At 42.4% G+C, this 14,678-nt stretch overlaps 1 protein-coding gene across 3 annotated transcripts in view; it reads left to right on the top strand.

Annotated features, from left to right (window-relative positions):
* Npl (N-acetylneuraminate pyruvate lyase) overlaps positions 1 to 4,634 on the top strand; it is a 38,960-nt gene extending 34,326 nt beyond the window's left edge. For all 3 annotated transcript variants that reach the window (XM_048356888.1, XM_048356887.1, XM_048356889.1), the window contains 2 exons: positions 1,448 to 1,487; positions 3,461 to 4,634. In XM_048356888.1, the coding sequence (XP_048212845.1) occupies positions 1,448 to 1,487; positions 3,461 to 3,645 (225 nt within the window). In that variant the 3' untranslated portion in view covers positions 3,646 to 4,634. The remainder of the gene's footprint in view (positions 1 to 1,447; positions 1,488 to 3,460) is intronic.
* The last annotated feature ends 10,044 nt before the right edge of the window (positions 4,635 to 14,678 follow it).

The raw sequence follows: 14,678 nt of genomic DNA, 5'->3' as shown, positions 1-14,678 counted from the left end.
GCACTGTCCATAAGCTTTGAGCTCTTTTGCAAAAGGCTACCACTTCCAGCCACAGCTCCATTTCCAGCTTTTCTAGTGTTTAATTGGAGATAAGAATCTCACAGACTTTCCTGCCCAGGATGGCCTCAACCCTTGATCCTTATATCTCAGCCTCCTGAGTAGCACATATTATTTACAGGTGTGAGCCACCAGCCCCTGGCAATACTAATATTCTGACTAGCTCCTTTATCTCCCCAGAAATATCGCAAATTACTAGTAATGGAAGTATTTATTTTTGATTTAATTATTTCAAAACATTTGAAGGGAAAAATACCAAAGGACAACCTAAAGCTCATTGTATGAAATTTTTTGAGCAGATATCGGGGCTTGAACTCAGGGCCTCGGCACTATCCCTGGATCTTTTTTCTCAAGGCTAGCACTCTACCATTTGGAGCCACGACTCCACTTCCAGCTTTCTGGTGGCTAATTGGAAATAAGAGTCTCAGGGACTTTCCTGCCCAAGGTTAATTTCAAAACTTTATCCTTAGATCTCAGCCTCCTGAGCCACTGGCTCCTGATACACATGCAAAATTCCTATGCAATTTTTAAAAACAGCACTTTGGAACCAGATGCTGGTGACTCACACCTAGCTACTCAAAAGGCTGTGATCAAAGAATCACAGTTCAAGGCCAAGGAGGCAAAAAAGTCCACAAGACTCTCTATCTCCAATTATTAGCCAGAAAAATGCCAGACTGGAAGCATGGTTCAGTGATAGAACACCAGCTAAAAGGAAGAATGCTAAGCCTGTTCAAGCTTGGAAAACACACACACACACACACACACACACACACACACACACACACACAAGGAAAGTGAAGGGAAGGAGAAGGGAAAGAAAAAGATGGGATTGGCATAGCCCTTTGGTAGAGGGCCGACCAATGAATGAAAGCATTGAGTACTGAGTTCAAGTCCTGATCTCTGTTCACACACACACACACACACACGAGAAAATGAAACAGCCCTTTCAGAAACTAGGGTTATTGAAGCTTATTCTTATCAATTTTAGTCTTGACCAATTATCCTTTGATATCTTGGGACAGTACCCCAGAGTATGTGTACCCCAGTTTGAAAGGCTAGCGCTCTACTACTTGAACCACAGGTCTTTTGGTAGGTCAGTGGAGATAAAAGTCTCAGGAGCTTTCCTTTCCCACGCTGGCTTCAAATCACAGTCCTTGGATCTCAGACTCCTGAGTAGCTAGGATTACAGATGTGAGCCACCAGCGCCCAGCTTCCACCATCTTTCCTTGGCATTCTAATAAAACTTCTAATAAACCGCATTCTGACAAACCTTCAGAAAACTAAGGCATTTACTGAAAATTTTTCAGTTCTTGTAATTTGACTGTTAAATTAAATAAATTGTTTTTTCAATTGAGTAATATTGACTATACATTTCTTAATTCCTTTTTAGTTTTGCATCCAAAGATTTATCAACTTTGTAATCAAACTAGGTAAGTGCCACATCAGATTCCTGCTTTGCTGCTGGTCAGGTATAAAGGAAATGGAATCCCAGCTTTTCTCTGAATGTTCAACAAGAACATCTTTTGTGTGTAGGGGCAGGGGAGGGGTTAGGTGTGGTTGCTCAGGCTTGAACTCAGGGCTTGCGCACTGTCTTGAGCTTTTATGCACAAGGCTAGCACTCTGCCACTTAAGCCGTAGCTCCACTTAATGGTTTTCTAGTGGTTAATTGGAGATGCAAGTCTCACAAACATTCCTGCTCAGGCTGGCTTTGAACCGTGATCCTCAGATCTCAGCTACCTGAGTAGCTAGGATTACACACATGAGCCACCAGGCCTAGCTCAGAGTTCTATTTCTAATACTAACCCTAAGGGCCAACTGTATGACATGGTAGGCCTAATTAAAAGATCTTTGCCAGTCCTTTGCCTCCACTTGCTGCTCCTGCCATAGCCATGCCCCATTCCCTGTTCTTTCTCCTTAGTGTCCTCACTCCCTCCCTGGACTTGCTTCTACTGCTGAACTGTACTTTTAACTACATTGATGTAAACGGTCTGAATATAGATCTTACTAAGCAGCTCTCCCAAGAGTATTTGACATTTAAAGAGTTTATTACACAAGTATTCTCAAGATACTTAAGAAGTTTGGATACAGTGACAGGAAATTTGGGAGGAAATACAGTGAATTGAGTAGAAAAACTTCTCCAGAATGTCCTATTCCATAACAAATGAGAAATTATACCTGCCATCCATTGTATGTCTACAACAGATTGGTCTTTGAGCCAACAGAACCTGGGTCAAGTTCAGGAAAAGTTTTAGGGGTGTTCTTGGAAGAATGCCCAACTCCCATTAAGAGCCTTTCTGCATCATCCTGAGAACTACTAAAGTACCTATCATGGTTTTTGCTTCTCATTCCAGCAGAACTCTAATCTAGCTCTCCTAATCCTTCCCAGACACTATTTCCACGTGTGAAAATAGGAAGACTAGTCCAAGCCAACCCCAAGCAAAAACATAAAACCCTATTCAAAAACTGACTAAAGCAAAAAGGGGCTGGATAAGTGTGGCTCAAGTGAAAAAGTCCTAGCCTAACAAGTCCTGAATTCAAACCAAGGCACTGTTAAGTCTCTTTCAGAATTTTCTAGCATCTCCTTAGATATGAATCTTGTCATCTCTGCATTTCCCAGCTCTCGTGTGCTTTGTACAGTAGACTCATGGTGACCACAGGTATATGATTCCAAGGAAACTGCTATTAGGGAAAACCATGAATGCTCAAGATGCATAGATTTCAGGATTCTAAAATTATTTACCTTTACCTATACCATACATAGAGAAGATGTAAGAATTCATACCATGGAGTAGGCTGCATTACTGTTCCCAGAATTACTGCTCTACCCATGTATACTGCTCACCAGAAACTAGATCTTATGATCTTATTTCATGCTTGCCTCTCTCTCTCTCTCTCTCCTCTCTCCCTCTCCCTCTCCCTCTCCCTCTCCCTCTCCCCCCACCCCCCCCCCCCCCCCCCCCCCCGCTGGTCCTGAAGCTTGAACTCTAGGCCTGGGTGCTGTCCCCGAGCTTCTCTTAATCAAGACTAGCACTCTACCACTTGAGCCACAGCACCATTTCTAGCTTTTTCTGAGTAGTTTATTGGTGATAAGAGTCTAACAGACATCCCTTCCTGAGCTAGTTTAAAACCGCAATCCTCAGATCTTAGCCACCTGAGTAGCTAGGATTACAGGCATAAGCCTGGCTTTCATGATTTTTATTTCCAATACTTGGATGTTTGATTCACTTTACCCCTTATACCATCCAATTTCAACTAAAGACAGCCTTTCAACAAAAAATTTTCATTCTGTCCATTAAACATCTTCCATGCCCTTTTTGGCTTGGTAGGATTGCCATATGACCTATTATTCTTTGAGATGTTTACAGAGAAATGAAAAGTTTTCACACTTGTTTTTCCTGTTTAGGTTTTGGAGTGTCACAGACCAAAGCCATCATGACTCTAGTCTCTGGAATTCCAATGGGCCCACCCCGGCTTCCACTACAGAAAGCCACCAGGGAGTTCACTGATCATGCTGAAGCTAAACTGAAGAGCCTGGATTTCCTTTCGTTCACTGGTTTAAAGGATAAAAAGTTGGAAGCTTGTAGCTAGTGCCTCTATCAAACAATGGGAAAATATTGAGACATAAAGACTATGAAAAGTATATTCTTTTCTCAGGGGCTAAACATTCTCTTATCCAGTGAAATCTCACATTAATCAATAAGTATTTAAGTCTGTACTTTGAGCCTAACATTTTATGTTATGAATGTGGGGGTAGGGAGAAACTTCTAAAAGGAGTCATGAGCCCTAAATCATTCATTTTACAAAATTTTGAAGAGAATTTTCTGTTTGTATGGCTAAAAGGGAATCCAGGAGAAATTTTTAATTAGTTTCCTTTGCCTTTGGGAACTCCTATTATCTTAATAACTAATTCTTACTCTTATTTTAAAGTTCTCTCATTTTAAACCACTCTCACATAGTTTGGTTTTAACAGATAATTCATATGGCATCCAGGAAAATTCTGAGCTGTTGCAGTTAGGCAAGCAGTATAATACTAAATTCAACATGACCCAGCTCTTTATACCATCTTACTTGGCTCCTGGGCTGTATTTGTAGCCACTCCACAACTCTGCTTTCATAATAATTTTGTACTGTATACCCTTCAAGGACTGGGCCCAGTGAAGACTTGCTTCAGTTCCTCCATTTAAGGGACTTACAGGGTGGTGCTATGGTTTGGAGATGTTTGCTCCCCAAGGGTTCATCTGTGGAAAGCTTAGCTCTCAGTGTGATGATGTGAAAGATTATATACCTTTAAGAAATGGGACCTGCTAAGAGGTGCTTAAGTCATGAGGACAGCCCTTCAGACATAATGCTGCTCTCCTTCAGTGAGTCTTCCTGTCACCAGGCTCCCACTTCAACTCTCCACTGGAATTAATCTAGTTTGTTGGTATTATTTTTCTGCTCTTTCTTTCCTCTCCTGCTCTCAGGGCTCAGTTTTCTGACAGTGTTAAGTGCATTTGAGGGGCTGTAGGTTTTTGTGACAAGAATCCACCTGCAGTCACCTGCTTTCTAATAAAGAGTCCCAATTCCACCTCTCAAAATGTGGCTTCTCTGCTTCTCACACCTGAGTTCCCTATAACAATGTGAACATGCTGTATTTGATTACACTTGGAGATGCAAATGTCTCCAAGGGTCTGCTGTTTTCTTGATCCATGCAGTGGCCCTGAGAAGTGTGGAAGGGGAGAACAAAGTTTAGGGACAAACAGGGTCAATATGGGTATTGAGCTGTTTTCACCTCAGGAATTGAGATTAAATAGAGGTGTTGAGGCAATCCAGAGGTTGTCTTTGTTGCACTTGGTCTACTGCTGGGGCTCAGGGCTGAGCTCTGCTGTTGGGAACAGATGCTTTTCCAGGAACACTTGCTTATTCAAAAGAAGTACTGATAATCATCCAACTCCCCCCACCCACCCCCAACATGTTGTGACTATGCCACAGGGTTTGTGACAGGAGCAGCAGGCTCCAGGATGCTCTTGCTTAGTTATGGTTTCCATGCTCAGTTTGAGAGGCCAGAAGTTTCTTCTTCTCAATGCTTTAGCTTTTCACTTTCCAGGAACTTGTGCCCAGGTCCCACTGGGCTTTTGTTTCCCCTAGAAGTCTTGAGTTTGTCCTTAAATGACATTAAAATGCCCTTACCATATTAAAGAGTGTTGGCTGATTGTGAGTTGCCTTGAGGCTCTGAGGTTCCCTTGGAGTTTTCTATCTGGGCATGAAAAGACAGAACCAACCACAGAGAGGAGCCACACACTAAGAAGTCCCAAGTAGCTCAAGATTACACTACCAAGGAAGGACTGAGTAGCAAAGCCAACAGCTCTATCTGGGTGGTAATGTGATGATCCAAAGCAACAGGTGTTAGATAGTCACAGAAAGTCAGTGTAGAACCCCCTTATGTCCAGTGAGTTTGAGAAAGAGCTGAAGTGTAATGAAAGTGATAGGAAAGCTTATGAGGAAACAAATAGAGTAGAGAAAGATGATCACAAGAAAGACATTTAGCCATCTTTGAAGTACACACAAGAGTGCTAAAGTACCAGGTGAGAATCTAAGGGATGAGGTCTTCTATCAAGATCTTAACTTGTCTGGCCCCAAGGATTTTTTTCAGCACCTTTAACAACACCCTTTCATAGTCTTGAAAGCATCCTCTGAAGGGTCTTAGGGGAATTGCTTCAGGCAGGGGCTGTTTAGTGGGTGGATTCATGGGCTAGCCTTTCTATGTGACCTTAGCAATTGTAGAAAGCACACTCTTCTGTCTCCTTGGCAACCAGGACCCATACTATCTGAGAGTACAGAAGCGATAGCCTCAAAGCAAAGCAACAAGGGTTACTGCTGGTGGTCAGCCATAGTGTGAAAGACACAAGTTTTGGAACCCAGTGACCCTGCCCCTCTTCTGAAACTAGGTCACTAGGTGACCTAGTGTGTGTGGCTTCAATTGCTTCTAATTTCTCTTGGTCAGTCTTGGAGCTTTTCTGCTCCAGTCTAGTGCTCTATTACTTGAGCCACACCACTTCCAATTTTCTGGTGGTTAATTAGAGATGAGTCTCACAGACTTTCCTGTCCAGGCTGGCTTTGAACCACAATCCTCAGATCTCAGTCTTCTGAGTAGCTAGGATTACGTGTGTGAGCTACCACCAACCAGCTTCTAATATACTTAATGTTCTCAATATGCTCTGATATTTCAGATTTGTGCATCCATTGCTTATACATATCAAGTATGTTGGGGTGACAATAGCCAATGGGCCCTCAGTACTGTTCTGCTCTGCACAACTGTTTTCCAAGTAAGGTTGCTTAGCTTCCTGTGCTTGTCCCAAAGCAAGTGAACACCCTAGAGTCTCAGACTCTGAACATTTTTCTGAACTTTTTTTGCCACAGATGACAGAAATCTCATGAAGACTAGCATGGCTATTTTCTTTCTATTGTCCCCAAAGGGAGAACAACTAAAAGCTCAGGACAAACAACTCCATGCAGCAGTGACTGATGCAAATGATGAAATGATAACTTCTTCAGAACTCTCTAGACAGCAAGATTGAAATAGTAGCCACACCAAGCCACACCTGTGACTGAAACTCAGAGCTATGCATATTTTTCTTCTCCCTCCACTTCCCTGGAGACAAGTGGAGCTGTACTAAAGTGCTGTCTTAACATAGCTGTTATGTATAAATCTCCCTTCACTATATCTCTTCATTTGGAGTACAGGGTCAGTGGTCGGAACTCCTGGGATTTAGGGCTAGGAACTAAAATTCACAATGTCCTTGACACCAGATGATGACTGAAGGGGTTCCCTCCACTTCCTGACTTCCACACAAAATCCCAAGTCCTACAGACTGCTCAGGAAAAGCATTTTAGAGTGTCTCACAAACAGGAGAGTCTTACAAGGGGGAAGTTTTAACAATGATTTGTTTTAATGTAGCAGGATAAAGTAGGGAGAAATAGAACAGAGAGAACTGTTTCTGCTCACCACTCAGGAAATGGGAGTAGAGAACCAAGATGAGCATTCTCATTTTTCTGAGCTGGGTAATACCCCCTGTCGTCATGTTGTCTGGCTGCTCCTTACCTTTAGACAGGCCCAAAGTGGCGGTGAGCCACTGGTGCCCACCCCCTGCTTCTCTTAATTTTCTTTCTTTTTTTTTTTTTAATGAGGTTTAAGCCTCAGCTTCTTTGTTTATTTGTTTTGTTTTTTGTTGCCAGTCCTGGGCCTTAAACTCAGGGCCTGAGCACTGTCCCTGGCTTCTTTTTGCTCAAGGCTAGCACTCTGCCACTTGAGCCACAGTGCCACTTCCGGCTTTTTTTATATATGTGGTGCTGAGGAATCAAACCCAGGGCTTCATGTATATGAGTGAAGCACTCTTGCCTCTAGGCCATATTCCCAGCCCCTCTCTAATTTTCTTGAGGGGCCTTTTAGCACACTTATGTTTGAGTAGTGAGTGCCTGAACTGAACTCTACTCCTTCCAGCAGCACTGTCACCAGGCAAGCAAAGGAAAGGAGAGGAGAGACCTGCAATGTTCCCTCCCAGAAGAGCTTCGACTTCCTGTAAAAAGAAATAATTCAGGTACCAATAAGTACATAAACCCCAGAGAAATGTTTTGCCATTTATAGATTAAAAAGGCCAAATCCTTAAAAAAAATTATTTCATTCAGCTGGACCTCATCTCATGCCTGTAATCCTGAGATATGGAAGATTGTGGTTCAAAGCCAGCCCAGGCAAAAAATCGGGGAGACTGCATTTCCACCCAGTCAACAAAAAGCCAGTCTAACGAACCTGTGGCTCAATTGAGAGAGTACCAACTGAGAACAAGCAAGCTGAGCAAGAGTGTAAAGCCCTGAGTTCAAACCCCAGTGTCAGCAATTAAAAAAAAGAGCGAGAAAAAAAATATTTCATTCATATTTTTACCTATGCCACTGTCAAGAAAAAGTACCTAAGGCCTGGAAATAAAGTTCTAGCAGAGCTAAATGTTGTCTAGAGCAATTATATCTTTGTTCCACTGATTGTTTCCTACTGAGTAGGATCCAGATTCTGTGAAACAAGATGGTAACTTACAGGTTTACAAGGTAGAAATGAGTTTTTGAATTTAAATTTATTTTTAACAAATGCAGAAAAACATTCATATTTATGAGCTACTTCGAGGTGCTTCCATACCTGTGTGCAGGTGGGAGTGAGTTTTGTCCACTAGAGCTGCAACATAATGTCTCCCCATCATAAAACAGTTGGTTTTTGCCTGCAGACCAGTAACCAGTTTTATATTCCAACTATCTTGTTCTAGCATGATTTCTATCTGTGCCTGGAAACACTCAAGTTTCTGAAGCATGCCTATTTTATATTTGAGGGATAGTCATATCTTTAACTTTTTTTTTTTTCGTCAGTCGTTGGGCTTGAACTCTGGGCCTGAGTGCTATATAGCACTCTACCACTTGAGCCACAGTGCCACTACTGATTTTCAGGTGGTTCATTGGAGATAAGAGTCTCACAATCTTTCCTGCCTGGGCTGGCTTTGAACCACCATCCTCAGATGTCAACCTTCTGAGTAGCTAGGATTACAGGCGTGAGCCACTGGCACCTAGCACATCTCAAACTTTTTAAAAACATTTTACTTTGAGGCTAGCCAACTCCCTAGCTGAGTTTCAGGTGGCCCTGGCTTCTTAGTCCCACACAAAGCTGCTTTCCTCAACTGCTGTGAACTGCACCAGAGAAAAATGACAAGTGTTATTTTGCAATACATTTGTAAGATTAACTCTTTGTTGAGCCAGGTGCTAGTGACTCACAGCTGTAATCCTAACTACTCAGGAGGCTGAAACCTAAAAATCATGGTTCAAAGTCAGTCCAGGAAGAAAAGTCTGTGAGGGTCTCACTGAAGGAAGGAGCCTAGGTCTGAGCTTCCCCTAGATAATTGGCCCTTTGTTTCTCCTCATTGTTTCCCCAGATGGTTTGCTTTTATTTAACATTGCTCTTAGGTTTAAGTGTCCTCATTTGGTTCGCTTTGCTTATGTATTACACTTTTGTTAGGTTTTTCTTTTTTTGCCAGTCCTGGGGCTTGAACTCAGGGCCTGGCCACTGTTCCTGAGCTTCTTTTGCCTGAGGTTAGCACTCTACCACTTGATGCACAGCGCCACTTCTGGCTTTTCTGTTTATGTGATACTGAGGAATCGAACCTAGGGCTTCATGCATGCTAAGCAAGCACTCTACCCCTCAGCCACATTCCCAGGCTCCAAGACCTAATTTTTTTAAGTTCACTAGCCTGCCGTGTATGACAATGTGAAAACTCTTGCCTCTCACAAGACTGTCATCTATTCCTCTATTTTTCCTGCAGTGTGGCTACTGCACTCTGGGAATTATGGAGATTCACAAACAGTTGCCCTAATAGGTGGAAACGAATGCCATTAAAGTAGCCACTTTGTCACATATCATTATTATGCCTTTAATTTCATTCACGGTAATTAATATTAAGATCTCTGCTTGACCTTACAGCTCAAAACATCTAAGTGCCCACAGATGTTTATATCCACTCCCCTAAAAATAATCTCATTCAAAATTGCTATTAAAGAAATACATGGCTCGGGGCTGGGAATATGGCCTAGTGGCAAGAGTGCTTGCCTCCTATACATGAAACCCTGGGTTCAATTCCTCAACACCCCATATATAGAAAAAGCCAGAAGTGGCATTGTGGCTCAAGTGGCAGAGTGCTAGCCTTGCAAAAGGAAGCCAGGGACAGTGCTCAGGCCCTGAATCCAAGCCCCAGGACTGGGGGGGGGAAAAAAAGATAGCCATGTTCATGAGTTAAGTTTGTAGTTTGGCTCCTTTTTCTCTGTCTTTGTGTTCTTTGCTATTCCATCTTCTGTTATTGATAACACGGCAAGAAAACTTTCAGCTGATACCATACATGCTCTTAAACTTCCCTGCCTCCAAATCCAGGAGCCAAATAATTTCTTCATAAGTTGCTCTGTCTGCAGTATGTTGATATAGCAGAAGAAAACAGGCCATGGCATCATTTTTTCTATTACAGTCTATTTGATCTTTCTAAGACACACTGTAGACTAGTTCTCTGGATGGCTTTGGGACTGACCTGGTCCCATTCATGGTTCTCAACAGTTGTAAACTGGAGCCAGGAGCTGGTGGTTCACATCTGTAATCCTACCTACTTGGGAGGCCAAGATCTGAGGATCGAAGTTCAAAGCCAGTGCTGGAAGACAAATTCAAGAGAGAGTCTTATCCCTGGTTAACCACCAAAAATTGGGATGTGAAGTATGTTTCAAGTGGTTAAGTACCAGTTTTCAGCAGAAAAGTCCAAGTAAGAGCTGGAGGCCCTGAGTTGAAGCCTCAGTACCTACACACACACACACACACACACACACACACACACACACACACACACACACACTCTAAAATGTGCTGGAATGCAATGTCCCAACCTGGAGAGTCACTTCCAGTTCTGGTCTAGAATCTAGATGTTCTTCACTGCTTTACCCAGTGATTCCTGTAATAAAAAGCCTTGCATGTGGGAATGATAACCACTTAGTATCTTTGATGTCTTCACCAGGTTCCCAGAATGTAAATTTCATAGAGCATTAACATTTTAATTAAGATCATCTCAAGAAAATTTATTCAGATTTTTGTGTGGTAGAGATGATTAACAAAAAAGTTAAGTAAGCAGAAATTATTCATTTTCCTCTTTTTTAATATTTACATGTATTTACTCTTTTAAAGATGTTGAAAAATACATTGATAATTTTAATAAGTTTCAGGAACCATATTTATTTGTTTGTTTAGCTGCTGGTCCTGTGGCTTTAACTCAGGGCCTGAGCACTGTCTGTGAGCTTTTTTGCTCAATGCTAGGCTGCTATTGCTTGAGCCACAGTTCTATGTGGGGCTTTTGGTAATTACAAGACAAGTTTTGTGGGGGGGTTTTGGCCAGTTCTGAGGCTTGGACTCAGGGCCTGAGCACTGTCCCTGGCTTCTTTTTTTTGCTCAAGGCTAGCACTTTGCCAACTTGAGCCACAGCGCCACTTCTAGCCTTTTCTGTATATGTGATGCTGAGGAATCGAACCTAGGGCTTCCTGTATATGAGACAAGCACTCTTGTCACTAGGACATATTCCCAGCCCCGGCTTTTGGTAATTAATTAGAGATGAAAGACTCAGGTTTTTTTCCCTGCTCAGGCTTTTTTTGAACCATGATCCTCAGATCTCAACTTTCTGAATAGCTAAAATGACAGACATGAGCTACCATCACCCAGCAAATGTTTTGTTGTTTTTTTTATACAATTTATAGCCTTGACCAACTTCATAGACAAAAAAAGTTAAATCTTTGACAGGGATGCAACTATATGTTACATTGTAATCTGCCTACACAGTACTAGCTAGCCTATTGAGAAAAGTACTTAACATTCATATATCTAAGAAATGAAGGAAGAAAAAGCAGAGTGAGAATCTTATGATCTTTGTAGCCAAGTACTGAACATATGGACAGAAATATATCAGTGTCTCAGCAAAAGGTCATGGAATATGACCACAGCTGCATGTTGCCCTTCTGTAACAGTGCTGGCAGAAATTCTTATTCTGCTTTCTCTTCCTCATTCTTTATCTTTCTATCACCCATTCTCTCATATGCCAAATCTTTTCTCTTTCTTTCTATTTATTTACTTATTTTTGGTGCTAGTCTTAGGGATCTGGACCAAGGGCCTGGGCACTGTCCCTGAGCTTTTTCACTGAAGTCGAGTGCTCTACCACTTTATGCCACAACACCACTTCCAGTTTTCTGATAGTTAATTGGATATGAGTCTTACAGACTTTCCTTGGCAGGCTGGCTTTGAACTGTCATCCTCAGATCTCAGCCTTCCGAATAGCTAGGAATGCAGACTTGAGCCACTGGCCCCTGGCTTCATTATTCTCTTAAATGCTCCCTCATGCCCCTATGGACAATTCGTAAGTGGCCATGTCTAATTATATATACATAGTGAATTCCTTCTGTTAGGGCTGACCTGAAAACTGGAGTAACTAAATATAAGTTTTAGTATTAAAATTATAACAGCTTCTAAACCCTGGTGATGACTCCATGATAGAGGGTTGCACCCCCACCCATGAGACTAGTTTCTTGTAGTTTGACATTTAAAAATATAGGGAGCACTTTTTCCCCTCTGTACCTGGGTAGCAACCATGGTAACGGACAGAAAAAAAAGATCATTGTCATAGACTATAGAAATAACCATAATAGTAGTAGAAATGCCATGGTAACTATTGGGTTGGTTTACTTATGATTGAGTACTGGATTGTTTTAGCCCGCTTAAGCTTGTTTAGTGGTAATGGGGAAACATGGTCGCAATTGTTAAAATAAAGTTGGTACTAGGTCAGCCTGACCGCAATATTCTGCTTCTGTAAACGGCTTGCTTAACCCATTTGTGACCTGCTCTACCCCCTACGTTAACCCCCTGCATCAGTGCTATGTGACCACCTGTTGTCAATTCCTTATATCGAGGCCAGTTCCTGATATCAAAGCCAAAATAGATAACTGAAAGGGTAGATAGCCAATAGAAATAGGACAAGACTTGCTTGCTAAATGCCATCCAAGTATCTGCAAAGTTGGAAATACCCTGCCCCTGTTGTAATCACAATAAAAACCCTGCCTATCTGAGGGTCGGGACTCTCAATTCAGATCCGCTGCATCGGTGATGGTTGGGAGTCCAGGCTCAAGCTTGCAATAAAGACTCTCATGCGTTTGCATCGGTTTCGGCTCCTTGGTGGTCTTTGGGGACCAGAAATCTAGGCATAACACTTCATTATTTAAATTTTTTTGTTATCCTTACATGGTTGTACAAAGGGGCTTTAATTCAGTAAGTCAGATTTTGTGTACAATGTATCCTATTTCCACCATTCTCCCCCATTTTTCTGAACCTCACCCATCCCCATTTCATTTTTACTTACACCACTGACTATTATGACTCAATTCTCCCACCCTTCCTTTCTCCATTGGTCTACCTCCCTTCACTTGACTTCCCCTGCCGACTCCCAACAACATTTTTCAGCTTCCTGGTATTCATTTTGTTCAACTCTAAATTAAAATAATTATTGAAACAATTATTTCCCAAATTATGTCAATCACTCCTTATAGACTGGCTTTGAGCCTGAACTTTGTGCTTCAAGCCCCTTAAACTTCAATAAAATCCTGGGGGAGGGGGAGGTATAATGTGATTGTCAGTCTCCTCCATTTCTGAGATGACCCACTTTCACTTCTGAAAGTGCCTTTTCTATTCTTAAAAAAAAAAAATGTACTTGCATAACAATTAGGATTTTGCTTGAATTCTTTTGCCAGATGCAAGAATCAGGTGTGAAGGTAGCTGTTCTAACCTCTTTGGACATTCTGCTTCTCCTCCCCTTCCCACTGTTTTGCTAATACTTTTCCTATCTCTGTTTTCCTCCCTTCTTTCTTCTCTTTTCCCTCTTTACTTTCTTTTTAGTTTATCTTCTATAGGGAAAAAAATGTAGAACTCTGTTTGATAAAACTCAAATATTTCGGGGCTGGAGATATGGCCTAGTGGCAAGAGTGCTTGCCTTGTATACATGAGGCCCTGGGTTCAATTCCCCAGCACCGCATATACAGAAAATGGCCAGAAGTGGCGCTGTGGCTCAAGTGGCAGAGTGCTAGCTTTGAGCAAAACAGAAGCCAGGGACAGTGCTCAGGCCCTGAGTCCAAGGCCCAGGACTGGCAAAAAAAAAAAAAAAAAACTCAAATATTTCTACCTAATATAAACAATTAGTATTAGTCCTAATTAGTCCTAAGAACTGTTGAGAGATGAGCCTTATTGGAAATATCTGATTTAAAGTTATTGCCCTGGCAAAATTACCCAAAGGCCATTGATTGCCTAGAGCTGTCTTGAAATTCAGTGGGGCACCAGCCTGCAAAAGCCAGTGTACTTAAAAGGCAACCAGGAAAATATTAGGAAATTTCACTGAAGTCAGGCCTAGGTTAAGTTTCTTTACCAGTCTATGCAGGAAGTTGCAGGTAGCCCAGCAGGAGGTGTGACATTCTATTGGAGCCACTGGGAGACACTGCTGTCCGCTGCTGCCACATCCCCTGCCCATTCTATTTGGGTTAAAGGACGGCCTGACAGTCATCTGGAAGAATCTACATCTCCACCCTAAGTACTCTTACTATGGTACAAGCAGATTGGACTCCATCAAGTGCAGCTGGTTTCTGCTAGAAGGCCACTTTCGGATCTGCTGAAACTAAAATTTGGGGGGGACATTTTTTTTTTTTTTTGGCCAGTCCTGGGCCTTGGACTCAGGGCCTGAGCACTGTCCCTGGCTTCTTCCCGCTCAAGGCTAGCACTCTGCCACCTGAGCCACAGCACCCCTTCTAGCCATTTTTCCATATATGTGGTGCTGGGGAATCGAACCGAGAGCTTCATGTGTAGGAGGCAAGCACTCTTGCCACTAGGCCATATTCCCAGCCCCTGGGACATTCTTCCTGTGGTAACCTTCGCACTCCTCTGAGTTGACTGGAGGTGATTAGCTCTACTAAGAAGATTGGAAAGCTTGCGTTGCAGGCTAGAGAGTCACTCCCAGGCCATGCCTGGGGTGGGAGGTGTATCCAGGTGGATTAGGGTG

The sequence above is a fragment of the Perognathus longimembris genome, chromosome 11 (genome assembly GCF_023159225.1).
Source record: "Perognathus longimembris pacificus isolate PPM17 chromosome 11, ASM2315922v1, whole genome shotgun sequence".
Classification (NCBI taxonomy): domain Eukaryota; kingdom Metazoa; phylum Chordata; class Mammalia; order Rodentia; family Heteromyidae; genus Perognathus; species Perognathus longimembris.
Note: the sequence above shows the minus strand (reverse complement) of the source record. Positions and strands in the feature narration are given on the sequence as shown.